The 14709-nt window shown below is 35.4% G+C and overlaps 2 protein-coding genes across 2 annotated transcripts; one reads left to right on the top strand and one right to left on the bottom strand.

Annotated features, from left to right (window-relative positions):
• Nucleotides 1-3136: 3136 nt before the first annotated feature.
• Nucleotides 3137-8619, top strand: LOC110865320 (O-fucosyltransferase 28). Its single transcript, XM_022114563.2, has 7 exons — nucleotides 3137-3893; nucleotides 6581-6653; nucleotides 6747-6817; nucleotides 6919-7007; nucleotides 7089-7221; nucleotides 7301-7533; nucleotides 7614-8619. Exons 1-7 carry the CDS (start codon nucleotides 3357-3359, stop codon nucleotides 8350-8352), a joined length of 1875 nt encoding a protein of 624 aa, XP_021970255.1. The 5' UTR covers nucleotides 3137-3356; the 3' UTR covers nucleotides 8353-8619.
• Nucleotides 8620-10993: 2374 nt separating this feature from the next.
• LOC110944662 (L-type lectin-domain containing receptor kinase VIII.1) lies at nucleotides 10994-11944 on the bottom strand. Its single transcript, XM_022186314.1, has one exon. It carries the CDS (start codon nucleotides 11942-11944, stop codon nucleotides 10994-10996), a length of 951 nt encoding a protein of 316 aa, XP_022042006.1.
• Nucleotides 11945-14709: the final 2765 nt, after the last annotated feature.

The raw sequence follows: 14709 nt of genomic DNA, 5'->3' as shown, positions 1-14709 counted from the left end.
ATTGCTACGAGTATGGTCACTATGCGGCTGACCGCCCTAAGCAAGAACCAGAGGATGAAGTGGCTTAGTTGGCTCGAGTTGATGAGACGGTACCGTTAATGTGAGAAGCAAGGGGTGCAAATAGGATTAAGGGGGTGAATGTTGGTTTTAATCCTAAGTTTGGTCAAAAGTGAAAGGTGGCAAAAGTTGAAGGGTTGTTTAAGATGATTCTAGATGATTTAAATTAGGGATAAGGCCGTCTGGTATACTCTAACACCCATATGTGTTAATCCTACTTGGCATCCGTTAACACTTGTTATACCGCTCCTGGAGAGTGTTAAGGGGCATTAAAAGTTTCACGTGTTAAGATGTTAACTAGGAGAGAGAGTGAGGGAATCAAGCATAGGAACATTTGCACACACACAACATGCTATATATATGTATTTTAATTAATTTAAGGGCGTTAACGGGGGTTAAACCAATTCCTTGGTATGAGGGGAAGTGAAAGAGGGTCAAGTGGATGATGTAGCGCCTACGTGTAGTTAAGGGGCATGAAAGTATACCCCATGGTCTAAATGTTAGTTTAATTAAAAAGTTCTATTTAATTTAGTTTGAGTTGGTATTGGTTTAGGATAGTTTTTTTTTTTTTTTTCAAATTATTAGTTTAGTATAAATAGATTGGTAAGATTAAATGATTAGTGTTTATGAGTGGTTTTGATTAATAGACAAGGCTTTGTGTCATTATAATTTGCTCCGACAATGTATGCGGTATCTTACCTTTTACTGCTATAACCGTTGCTAAACTAATTTATTCCAAACTTTCAGAAAAGTTTAGAAATATTAAAAAAAAAAAAAAAAAATCTTATTGTATAAGGGCACCCGGGGTGGAAGGATTTTTCCCCGTGATGGATGTTTATAACGTGTGAAAAACAAAAGCACACCACCGCCACCCCTTATTCTTCACGCTTGAACATTAACACGCGTTGTATTTTCAACGCGTGAAACATTCAAAAATCCGACCGTTTGGTTGTTGAACGTTGATGATTTTGACCGTTGTTGATGATAGATTAAAAAGGTTGTGAGTGATGGCTATTTCCACTAAAAAGACTGTGAGTAATGGAATAATGGTTGACAACATAAAGGAACTTGATTGGATGTTGTGAGTGATGACCACCTCTACCCCCTAAGTGTATAGCATCGTTACAAGTTGTTACTTGTCACTCTAATCTAATCAGTATATTATTAGTTTGCCCCTGCTTAGAAGTTAGAACATGTTCATTTATAGAATTATAGAAATAACACCAGAGTATCGGACCAAGTTTCGTGAAGAAAAGGAATAACTGAACACGGTTACTAATCGTTTAAATGTAAGATATAAGAGCTTAAATCTTTTGTTCTAATTTTTGTGTTTACCTGTATTATATTACTAGTATTAAGCCCCTGCGTTGCAGCGGTTGTCATAAAACTGTGTTAAGTAGTATCAATACTATACCATTGTCAGTGTCCACCAACACCGGAAAAGCTCGTAAAAGCAAAATAAATAAAAACGGGAAAAAAATGCCGCCGAGCGAAAAGCAGACGTAAGATCTTTGAATCACGCACGCTCGTTGCTGTGAAACTAAACCAAAACGTAAAACATAGAAAAAATAACTAAGTCCATCCAGGACCCGCGTGTTGTACGAACTTGTCAAACGCAGAAAAATAGATGTGACGTGACAGATCAGTCAAACGGGAAAAAATATACGAAAAAATGTTGAATCCCACACGCACGTTGCGATGTGTTAACTCACAAAATTTAGAACGAAAAGAAAACCTTGGGAAAGATGAAAAGTATGGTGGACCAAAATTGAAATTAGAAAAGAGTTGGAACTAAATTGCAAAAGATGAAAAACTTTGGGTTAAAAGTAAAAAAAATAAAGGGTCTAAATTCCAAAATTAAAGTTATTTATTAATTTTAGATAAAGATAAGGATAAAAATAAGTGATATCTATATATTGGTTATTAATTAATATTAATATTAAAAGAAATTTATTAAAAAAATACAAATAAAATTTATGAGGTTGAAGGAGAGGATGACATGTGGCATTATTTGGAGTCTTTTATTATAAGTTAGATTTTTATGGCGAAATTTTTTATTGTATTTGCTATAGAAGTTATAACATTTTTATTTATAGAAATAACAATGGAGTACCATACCAATTTCGTTAAAAATTACAAATCGCTTAAATGTAAGATAGATAGAAAAGCTTAAATTTTTTAACAGCGAAATTGTTATTATATTTTCTATAGAAGTTATAACATGTTTATTCTTATAAATAACACCGGTGCACCAGACTAAGTATCGTGAAAAAAGGAAGAAGTGATCGCGGTTACAAATCGCTTAAATTTAAGATACAAAGCTCAAATCTGTTGTTCAATTTTTGTTTTTACCTTTATTATGTCACTTTTTAAAGGCAATTTTTTATTATGTATTGCTATAGAAGTTAGAACATGTTTATTCATAGATATAACACTGGAGTACTGGACCAAAATTTTGTGATAAAAAGGAAGAGGTGACTGTGGTTGCAAATCGCTCAAATATAAGATATAAGAGCTCATGTATGTTGTCCCCATTTTGTTGTTCTACATGTAATATATCATTTTTTTAACGACGAAATTTTTACTAAAAATTTCTAGCAAGATGCTAGGGCCAAAATTCACATCCATCTACAATCTGACATCTATGAATATAAAATATTAAAAAGATAAAATTACATCACGATTTGCATTCATGAATATCGCATCTAGCCTAATTTTTTGGTATATACGTTTTTGACCCTCAGGTTTTATAGAAATTTTTTATTATATACGTTTTCGACCCTTCAGTCGGAAATCTCAAACTTCGCTACTGCTCTTTCACCAACCTTTGTAACCTATCATATATCATACAATAATAATAAAATCTACGAGAATCAAATAATCTATATGATGATCAAAACCGAAAAAAACATGTTAGCATGTTTACTAGGAAACAAAGAATGTCTAGTGACAGAGAAAAACATACTTAAAAAATCAACGACGTGTTTTAAGAGAGAAACATACTTAAAAAATCAACGACGTGTTTTAAGGGCAATACGCGTGGAAAGAGAGGCGACTTATAAATGAGCCGAACACCACCAATCACACACAAACAATTGAACCACCTTTTATTACGCCCTTTTCAACTCTCCATTTTTCAGCCCACTTCTTAAATTCAACATTTTTTCCCAAATTTCAATCCCTTCCCAATAATAATAACATTCTTCCTCTTCCTCCTGTCGAATTTTGATCCTTAATTTTACAAGCTCCTCTTGTTTGGATTACACGAGATTTCATTGGTGATCGAATAATATTTTCGAATGACAACAGGCGGCTCCACCCCCGGCAGTCCACGTTTCGGGGGTGTATCCGCCCATCGCCGCCGTGCAAACGACGTCACGGCGGCAGAGTTCGACATAATGGGACAACAACACCAACACCAACAAGATTATATTCAAAGCGACCACCTTCAGGCTGCAGTTGATCTTTTTAGCACTTGCACAATTACTAGCCAAAACCTCCACCATAACAACAACATCAACAACAATAATAATAATAATTTTCTTAGCCGAAAGAAGTTTCTAGGGCGGAATTTGAGACGTACATTGCTCGGGTTTTTGATTATTGTGGTGGGGTTTAGTGTGTTTTTGAGGGTTACGTACACGGCTGGTGGCGGGCCGTTGGCGGAGATGGAGCAGGAGGCGGTGAGCCGGAGCTGGTCGAATGCGCATACGTTGGTATTGAGGGATTATACGAGTCATGTGATGAAGGCTCAGAGAGTTTTAGCGGATATTGATTCGTCTTCGAGCTCTTCTATGCCTAAAAGGGTGTTAGAGAAATCCCTTGATGATAATCCTGTAAGTTTATTTCTGTTAATTACAATATTTTAATGGTAATAGAAATTGAAGAAATTCTGGTTGTATTAGATTACGAAAATTAAAGTATTTTCGTATTCTAAACTATGGTTATTTTCATGAAGTTTTGACTTTTTTTTTTAATTAAAAAAAACAGGTTTTTGAAAAGAGAACGAAATTGTATTTGTTGAAAAGCGTTAAAAACACAATGTTAATTTTCATAAAAAAAATTTAAAAAAGTTTTCTGGTTATATTAATAAAAGGTATACAATTATTGACATTTTAAAAAAAAAAAAAAAAAAAAAAAAAAAAAAAAAAAAAAAAAAAAAAAAAAAAAAAAAAAAAAAAAGTTATACCAAAGCTAACAATAATAAAAAGCACTAATTTCGGAAAGAGTAAACTAAGGTCAGATAAATTGTTTAATAAAAAGGAATTAAATTGTTTGAAGTTCCCGTTATTGACCCATAAGCATAATTGACGGGCAGGCAGACTTAATTTTTATAAAACTGAAAAAAAAAATGAAGCTGTTTTCTAGTCGAAAAGCACTAAATATACTTAATGATGTATTTCGGAAAGATTAAAATAAGGTCAAATTAATAATTTAATATAAATAAAATTAATTTATTTGAAGTTTCCCTTATAAATTATTGACGCATGAGAACACAATTAATGGGCAGCCAGACTTTAAGTCTTTCCAATTTCTAAACTATGATTTTTTTTTTTCATGAAAATTTGACTTAAAAACACGTTTTTGCAAAGAGAATGGAGTTTCATTTGTTGAAAAGCACTAAAAACAATGTTTAATTTTATTTAAAAAAATATGAAAAAGTTATACAAAAGTTTTCAATAATATACCATTAAATGATGTATTTCAAAAAGTGTAAAATAAGGTCAAGATAAATTAGTTTGATAAAAAAGAAAAAAAGAATTAATTTGCTTGAAGTTCCCGTTATTGGCCCATGAGCATAATTGATGGGCAGCCAGGCTTTAAGTTTTATAAAAAATGAATTTTCTTTATCGAAAAGCACTAAATCATTGTTAACTTTATATAAATAAATATATTATAAAATGAAATAAATAATTTAATAAAACTGAATTAATTTATTTGAAGTTTCCGTTATGAATTATTGACGCATGAGACCAATTGATGGGCAGCCAGAGTTGTCAATTTGTGGAATGTCTTTATCTGTTTGACAAATAACCAAAACGGAAACCGAGTGGAAATCATAATGTGAATCTTTAGTTGACCGTTAGGTGAAAATGGACTTAAATTACCTTTATACCCTCGTTTTGTACTTTTATTAACAGCCTTTTATTAACAGTCGTATTCAACTTGTAGAAGTTCTCTCATTAAAATATTAGGAAAATTGTTTTTTATTATTACTTAATAGGGATATCTATGGGTTAAAAATCAAGCAAAGCCGGAGGAAATTGTGTGGTCGAAATGGTGTATTTTTAACTGCTATCTAGCACCTTACTAGTCTGGTTTTTCTTTTGCTGTGTTCTAATAAAATGCCCTTCAAGCCTTCTCAAAAAAAATAATAATAATAGGGATATGATAAATAGATCTAAATAAGGATTAATATACCAAATTAGTCAACTTGGTAATGATTACTTTTTTTTTTACTTTTTTATATTTTGTTATACTATTATTAGTATTAATATCAATATTAATAAATAGATAATCAAGACACTTTATTATAAACACGAAAGTGAAAAGGTTCATAATAAATAAATAAATAACGAGTCTCTACTAAAAAAGTAACGAGTCTTGAATCAAGCCAAGCTTAAGCTTTCATAAGTTAAACAAACTTGAGCTCAAGCCTAGTCTTGGGCTCGGCTCGTTTGCATCGCTGGTCGAAATCAAGTATAATATTTTAAAATTGAGTTGAATCAGAAATCAAAACATTTTCATTAAACTCCAATTTCATTAAAATTGAGTCAAAATCAAGTTAGAAATAGTGAAATTGAGTTTTATGAAAAACATAAAAAAAAGTTAATAGAGTTAGTAGTAAAATATTACAGTGATAGAAAGAGATGATGATTATGTGATTACTTTTTTTAACGGTCAAAGAATCCTCTTCGAACCGGGGAAAACCCTCACCTAGGGCGAAGCACGTGAACGCTCGCCAGAAGGCACGACAGTGCGGTGAGGTAAAAAACCGCTCAGTTCAAGGATCGAACTAGCGATCTCCACCTACTCACCTAGTCTCTCATCATCATCAGGTGCCGCAGAAAATAATAGGGAGAGCAGGAATTGAACTTGAGTCCCTTAGAACACCAAGTCTCTCTCATACCACTCCACAACCACCTCATTGGCGATTATATGATTACTTAACTGTCTTATATAGTTTTCAATATATAGTCATTTAAGGGTTCCATTATTCTCATATCTTTATATCTTATTTCTCCATCCTTTTACACTCTATCTTTCTTCATATATATCTATGTTGTATGTATATAGAAAGAGAGACAGGGAGGAAAGGTGTCTGAATATTAAGTCCCTTATTTAACTGTCTTATATAGTCTTATATATTATAGTTAAAATATACATACAATTATTTATGTTAATCATATAGTAAATGACCTCCTCAGACTGGGTAAAGGTAAGGTTGTCTACATCTTACCTTTCTCAGACCCTACTTTAGCTTTGCTATTAGTGAATTTAACAAGTTTTCTATGTCCTTTAGGTCCCAGAAATTTGGATGAAACCAAACAGCAGTCGATATTATCAATGCATCACTAGACCTCGAGATCGAAGCAGTGAGTTGTGTTCTTTTACACCGTTACAAGTCTTCAAAATGTTACATTTAGTGTAGAACTCGAAATAAGTTTTGACTTGGTTTTCTTTTCCAGAGAGTAGCTTTCCAACGAACGGGTATCTTCTCGTCCATGCCAATGGCGGATTGAATCAAATGAGGACAGGGGTGAGTTTGCATTCTCGTCTCAAAACATTCTATTTTTAGAAACTTGTATTACAAGAAACCTTTTTCTAGCTTTAGTAACATTGGTCTTGTCTATATGTTAGATATGTGACATGGTGGCCGTCGCCAAGATGATGAACGCCACTCTTGTTCTCCCGTCTCTTGACCATCAATCTTTTTGGACGGATCCTAGGTATGAGACGTATACAACATTTACGCTTTACAATAATGTGAGTAATGAACTCGTGGTTGATGTTTTGATTGGTTTTTGTAGTGAATTTAAGGACATTTTCGATTGGAGGCATTTCATCGATGAGTTGAAAGATGAAGTTGAAATTGTCGAGTCTTTACCACAAGAATACACGAAAGTGAAGCCGTTTGTCAAGGCTCCGGTGTCGTGGTCAAAGGTGTGTATACAAAGTCAAATCTTTTCATTTACATGAACCATTTTTTCGATATAAACTCATATCAAATTTGATGAATCAGTCAAGTTATTATAGAGGAGAAATGAAGGCGTTGTTACGAAAGCATAAAGTGATCCAATTCACGCATTCTGATGGAAGGCTCGTCAACAACGGCCTCGCATCGTCATATCAAAAGCTCCGATGCCGTGCAAACTATGAGGCTCTTCGTTACTCGGATGAGATTGAGAATCTCAGTAGAAAGCTCATTGAGAGACTTAGGAGTGATGGTGAACCCTATATCGCGCTACATTTGAGGTGCTATATCGCGCTACATTTGACCATAACTATATGTTTTGTAAGTTTGTAACGAACCTAACCATTTGAGCGATTTTCAGGTATGAGAAGGATATGCTTGCATTCACAGGCTGCAGCCATAATCTAACAAAAAAAGAATCTAAAGTTCTTGAAAAAATGAGATATAATGTGAAGCATTGGAAAGAAAAAGAGATTAATTGCACAGAAAAGAGAAAACAAGGAGGGTGTCCAATGTCACCTAGAGAAGCTGCTTTGTTTCTTAAAGCCATGGGGTATCCTACCAGCACCAAAATCTACATCGTCGCAGGTGAAATCTACGGTAATAACAGTATGGACGTTTTTCAAAAGGAGTACCCAAATGTCTTTTCACACAGTACCCTTGCTACCACCGACGAGTTACTCATTCTTAATCGCTACCAGAACCGTCTAGCAGCCATTGATTACAATGTCGCCCTTGAGAGCGATGTGTTTGCTTACACGTATGATGGGAACATGGCTAAGGCGGTCCAAGGGCACCGGCAGTTTGAAGGGTTTCGTAAGACGATTAACCCTCACCGGCTACATTTTGTTAAGCTGATTGATCAGCTGGACGCAGGTGAGATCTCGTGGGAGACGTTTAGTTCCCAAGTCAAGACGATCCATAAAGACCGGGTGGGTGCACCATACAAGAGACAACCCGGCCCGTCTCCAAAGCTAGAAGAGAGCTTTTATGCAAACCCATTTCCCGGGTGTATATGTGGTGGTTCAAGAAACAAAACTATCCGGGTTTTACCCAATCTAAGACCAAGCCATGGGAGTTCACTACGGTCATCGGAATAGATTCGTTTTATTTTTTATTATCAATTCTTTAATATCTTTTACGGGCACTCTCGCATTTTGGTTGTACAGGAACACGCGTATAGTATTACCTGACAGCGGAATGTAGAGTGTAGTCCCGTCCCATAGAATAAATAGTCGCATTTTTTTTGAAGTGTAGGAGTTAGGAACAGATAGTTTGGTTTCATTATTTTCTTGGCATATGTTGTTTCACGATTGATGTAAACTATATAAGGAGTTTGATATATTGATTCATTCGTTCGTTTGATATAACAGGTTTCAAAACGTATATTTAAACACCTCAACGCCATTGATTATTGATGGTCTGGTCTCACACTATGGAGGCGAGGGCCTATGTTATAGAGCGAAGACATAGTTCAGATAGACCGGTTGTCTTGGTGCTAAAAATCACGTCTCAAATGCGCCCGACGCACGTGGCAACTGAGGCAGTGATGAGAAGTGCGTCACCGTAGGACCAATCACCTTGGCTTTAGAATCATGCCTCAAGTAGAGGTGTAAAAAAAACCGATTTTAGGACCATAACCGTTTTTTTACCGGTTAAAAACCGGTTCCAAGCCGAACCGAACCGCCGGTTAGTATACTGGTTAGGGATCTTGATCTTCGAAACCGGTTTAAAAAACCGGTTGTTTAAAACCGGCGTTTTGGGCACCAATCGTTTATAAACCGAACTGGTTATACCAATTTGGGTTTCCATCATGAAAAAACGGTTAAAAAATCACGTTTCAAAGGCACCTGACGCACGAGGCAACTGAGGCAGTGATGGGAAGTGCGTCACTGTAGCTGAAACGCAGCTCATATGGACCAATCATATTGGCTTTAGAATCATGCCTCAAGTAGAGGTGTAAAAAACCGGTTTTAGGACCGAAACAGTTTTTTTTAACCAACTTTGTTAAAAACCGGTTCCAACCCGAACCGAACCGCCGGTTAGTATACTGGTTAGGGATCTTGATCTTCGAAGCCATTTTTTTTTGGCACAAACCTTTTATAAACCGAACTGGTTATACCAATTTGGGTTTCCATCATGAAAAACCGGTTTTTTTAAACCGATTTTCCCGCACACAAAAATAACAGGTTCGGTTAAAAACCGGATTTGTACACCTCTAGCCTCAAGGGCGTTTAATGCACGAGGTTACCGAGGGGATGTAGCTGATGCGTAACAACTCCCTAAGGCGCTCATGATGAGGCGATTTCGACTGGCGACCAGTTGCTTGATGCAATGCCTTTCTACAATTGACAGGACTCGAGTGCAATCCTATGAAATTTTTGAACAAAATTCACCAACGATTTTGCAAATCCGATTCAGTCGACCACATATTTTGTCAATTAGATTTTATAAATCAGATTCAATAGACCACATATTTTGTCAGTTAGATTTTCTAAATCCAACTGAGATTGATGCAAATAGAACCGATACTTTATTTGGGATGGAGAAACAAGCTGTTGGGCGTGGGAGTAAGAAACAAGTAGTTGCACTCGACACCACTCGTGTTTATTAAGTTGCGCGTAAAGCCAAGCCTTTTAGGTTGTACATAAGGGTGTGCGGGGCACAGTTCGGTGACCCCTTTCGGGGACCGAATGTGCCGATCGGTGGGTGGCGCCAATCAATCGGGAGAGGAAATCGGGGAGGAGAGATGCATGCGGACCGGTGGCGGCTCACCGAGAGAGAGGGAGGAGAGAGAAGGCACTTGTCCAATCAAACCTTTTCTTTTTTCTTTTTTTTTTTTTTTTTTTAAAAAAAAAACCAATTCACCTAAGAGGGGAGTGGCGCCATCAAATTGGGGTGTTAGGGGAGTTTAAGAGGGGAGTTGACGTGGCACACGGGGATTGGTTTGGCGTAAGAGAGGGGACTCACCTATTAGGTGAGCACCCCCTTCACCCTAAAACTTTCATGTTAGGATGTGCATAAATCTTTTTCCTAAATTTAACAAATGAGTGAATATTGGCGCCTCCCGTACGTGAATCTCGCGCCTAGGCTTTTTAGGACAAATGCCTAGGATTCTTTCCCACACCTTTTATAAAACCAAGCCATTCATTATGGCTATAGCTACTAGTCAAACACATTGACCCCATTGACAATGGGTTGAACATGAACCCATACACAGAAAGATCCATCTAAGATCACCTCTATGATTACCACCACTATTGCTGCCAAACTTTTTAAACTTCAATCATCACAACACAAAGGCAAACAAGTACAACATTACATGCATCCTGTACAACCCCTCTCTACCTTAAAATAGTATAAAACAACTTCTTTCCAGATCAGAAGCAGCACTTTCCCTTTCTAATAAACCAGTTACATGCCAATCCACAAAAGCATTCACTATTCAAATGCCACTCACTATAAACATTAAACACCCCCACCACACCTACCACTAAACTAAATATCTTACATTTCAAGTGCAAGAATATAACATTTAGCTCAACAAAATCACATCTTCATCATAACATACAACTACTTAAAACAAACAAACAAACAAACAAACAATTCGGACGATTTGATCATCGAAATATAGTAACACAGGAACACGAAAGCGTTGCAACGATCACCACAAGCAAAATCATTTACAATTCACATTAAACAACATCTAAACAAACTAGTGAAACAAACTCATAGTCATACCTATTGCTTCTCATTTGAAGAAGCTTTATCATGAACAACAACAACCACAGGCTTCACAGCATAATCTTCAGGCGAAATCGGTTGCCTTTTGCCAAATATCGTCCACACAAACATCCCGACAAACGTTCCTAACGCTCCCAACCCGATCCCAAGTATAAGTGCAGAAAGAATCCTCATAACACAATCACTCTTTTTATGACCCTTAACCTCATTTCCCTTTTCTTTCAACGAAAGCGGATCCAACGGTTCCGAATGCATCCAATCGGGCGCCCGCCGAGTTTTAAAGCTCCAGGAATACACATTACACACCTGTGAAGAGTTTCTGTTATATGAACTTAATCCTACTACAAACCCTTCATTCCCCGGATAGATTTTCGGCAAATCGATATGCTCAAACCGCACCGGATTAACCGGCCGGTTTTCCCCTAACTTACTCAACCTAACCTCTAACCGTCTCGAATTCGATTCGTAATCGATCCAAACTTGCAACCTGGAACCACTATCCAACCCCAGATTAACATCAGACATATTTGTCACTTTCAAAGTCACAATATCATCCATCAATGCATCAAATTCAACACCCAAAAACTTATTAAACTTCCCACCATTTAAAACCCCATCTGAAAACACAACAAAAGCTAAACCCGAACCCGAATTAATCGAAAACGAGAAATAAGTGGCAAAAGACACCAATTTCTCAGGTTTTCCTTCATAAAACTTGATGGGGTTTTTGTAAATCACACGACCGACACTGGAATTTAAGGAAGCAGTGAGTTGTAACGACAAACTGTCTGGTGCAGCCTTTGCATCACCGTACAGTGCAAGAACAGAGTCAAAGGTTGAAATTTGACCGAGATTGTTGAACGAGAAGGATGAATTGGAGGTTGCGGTTAGAGATTTGAAGAAAAGGGTGAAGAAATAGAGGATTGTGAAGTGGTAATTTGAGGCCATTTTGCTACAGAGGATTTGTTAACTTGTTAAGGACACATTAGGGTTTGAGAATTGGGGATGAAGAAGGTGTAGAGAGAGAAAGTGTTTGTGAAAATTAAATAGGGAAATGAATAACTTTGAGTGGGTTCTGCTAGTATAGTGTGATTCTTTCTCACTTTTTGTTCAGTGTTTGATGACTTGGGGAGTAGAAAAATAAAGAGGGGGGATCTTCTTTTTGTTATACAGTCCTTGACTTTTGCTTGTTGATAACTACAGCCCTTAAGTTTTTATTTTTTTCATTTGACACCTCATCTAAATTGGGTAAGAGGTTGGGATTTTTTTTTCCAATGATAAGTTTAAGAATGGTATTTGATTATTGATTAGATATTCAAAATTGGCTAATATGGTATAGCTCAGTTGGTCAGGGGGTTTTCCACTAAGTGGTTTCCTCCTGGGGAGGTCTCAGGTTCGATTCCTACTAAGTGCAAATTATGTAAATATGGGAGAACACCTTTGGAAGGGATTCGAACTTGGGGTGAGTGGTTTAAACAGCATATGCTGGCCCTTTGGAGTAAGCTGGAAATCCAGTTGATCTACCGTTCAAAAAAAAGATATTCAAAATTGTACTTGATAAAAATGAAATAGAGTTGTAAACGAGCTAAGGAGTTCGTGAGTTACTCAACGCCATCTGGTTTAAAGCATAAATCAAACATGTTTAAAATGTGAAGAATTATTTTCAAAAAAGATCGAACACTCAAATGGTTTATAAGGTAAAAATTGTGGTTGTTATTAATATGAATAAAATATTATCAAACCGCTTAAGAAGTTAGTTTCGATTTGTAAGATGATTCAATCGAATATATTATATAATATGTGTGTAAAGTACTCTAATAAAAATATTTTATCTCTCTATTACATAGTTTTCATGTTGCCTTTTTTATTCAAAATAGGCTCTAAGTGGATTAATATCGGTGTTTAAGTGAGCATTTTAATTTGTACTTGTTCATGCGTTGGGAACTTTTTAACTGTTTTATGTATTTTTAAACTATGTTCATTTTAGTTTATTTTTCTTGGGTTTTGAATATATTTGTTTCATTATTAACTTTCATGTAAGTTGATTAATAATTATTAGTTCAAGAAATCAATTTTCATTGTAATACATGGCAAAGTGAAAATGTTACTTGATTGCAAACAAAAAGTAGTGAACTAGTGTGTGTTTGTAAAGATTAAAAGTAAAGGGGGCAAATGTTATAAATGCATAATTGGTCGGAGACAGCTGTACCTAGGAAGGATACGTACCCCTCATCCTCATGTACAATAAATTACCTTTCATTACTTTTTCCCTTTATTTCACGTGACTTTCCCATTTTTAATTCTTTTTTTTTGTGGTTCAAAGGTGCACAAAAGGATAAGCTAGTGGTCGGATTACTACACTATGGAAATGGAAATACAACCAAGATTCTATAAAACTGAATTTATTGAACTCATTTTTGTGGATAAAAATATTAAACTTTAACCGAAGTTAATTGCATGGATAATTCGATGATATAGTATTATGATTTTGGTTGTAAGTTGTTCACGGACGGGTTCACAAATAAAACCAAATATATACCACATAGAAAAATAATAATATAACATTTTAATCTTAAATATTAGAGTATTAGACACATCATCTTGTTATAATAATCATAAACATAATTATCACAAAATAAAGACGCAAGTCAATCACAACAAGCATAAACATAACTATTCCAAAATAATCTTTCAAAGATCTAAGTTTCTAATGACTTAATATAAACTAAACAAAACAATCGACTATGAACGGAAGAAAACGGGCATAAACGAACATATTACTGAACAATCACGATTGCAATTGAACAAACATGTCCTTTGTTCGTGTTCGTTCGTTTAATTAACTGAACGAAATTTCATGTTCATGTTCGTTCACTGAACGTTCAGTTTGTTTACAGCTATACTCTCAACCCCTCTCCCCTTTACACTTTTCCGGGAGTTGCAACACTCGTCACCACTTCCATCAAAGGCACCTAGGCCAGAGGCCCATAAGCACCCAATGCATCATTGTCTTTCGTTCCCTTGAGCTCGTTGTCTCAATCTAAATGGTCGTTGATTCATTGCCTGACAGTTTTAACATTTTAATAACACCAAATAAAAATCAACTTGGTCCATTAAAATAGGTTAAAAAAACTTTTTAATATAAAATAGTATATTAGTTTGTATGGTATTAACCTTTTTCAAAAGTTTCATAATTACTATTTTTTACGATCTTATTATGATTCCTTTTATTGCTTCCACATTCAGCTTTCTTCCTTTTATTTATTTATTCCTTGATATGTTTACTTTATATTGACCCACCATAACAGCTACCAAATTCTGAAAAGCCAACTCAAACAATTTAGGTAAAAACATTTCCACTATGTTGGATTGGTAATTGGTTTCTAGGGTTCATTTTAGGTCGGTTTTAGCCTTAAACTAAACAATAAACTGAAAATTTTGGTTTTTGAAAACTGTTCAGTTTTATTTTTTTTTCTTTTTGGTATTTTGCTTTTTCAGGATGGGTTCAGTTCGGTTTTTTAAGTTTTGCTATTTAGGTTGAAAACTTTTGGGTCGAAGCCAATATAGCCCAATATAATGAATGCGGCCCTTTTTTCATGATAAGTACACATTTGGGCCTAGCTTTTTTGAGCTACACCATTTTTAATGTTTTGAGGAGTAGGAGTTGGCTACAAAGCCATTTTTTCCTACAAAGTGTAGAAAGCCTCCTACAT

Source organism: Helianthus annuus, chromosome 6 (assembly GCF_002127325.2).
Source record: "Helianthus annuus cultivar XRQ/B chromosome 6, HanXRQr2.0-SUNRISE, whole genome shotgun sequence".
NCBI classification, from domain to species: Eukaryota; Viridiplantae; Streptophyta; class Magnoliopsida; order Asterales; family Asteraceae; genus Helianthus; species Helianthus annuus.
This window is presented reverse-complemented; position numbering and strand designations above follow the sequence as displayed.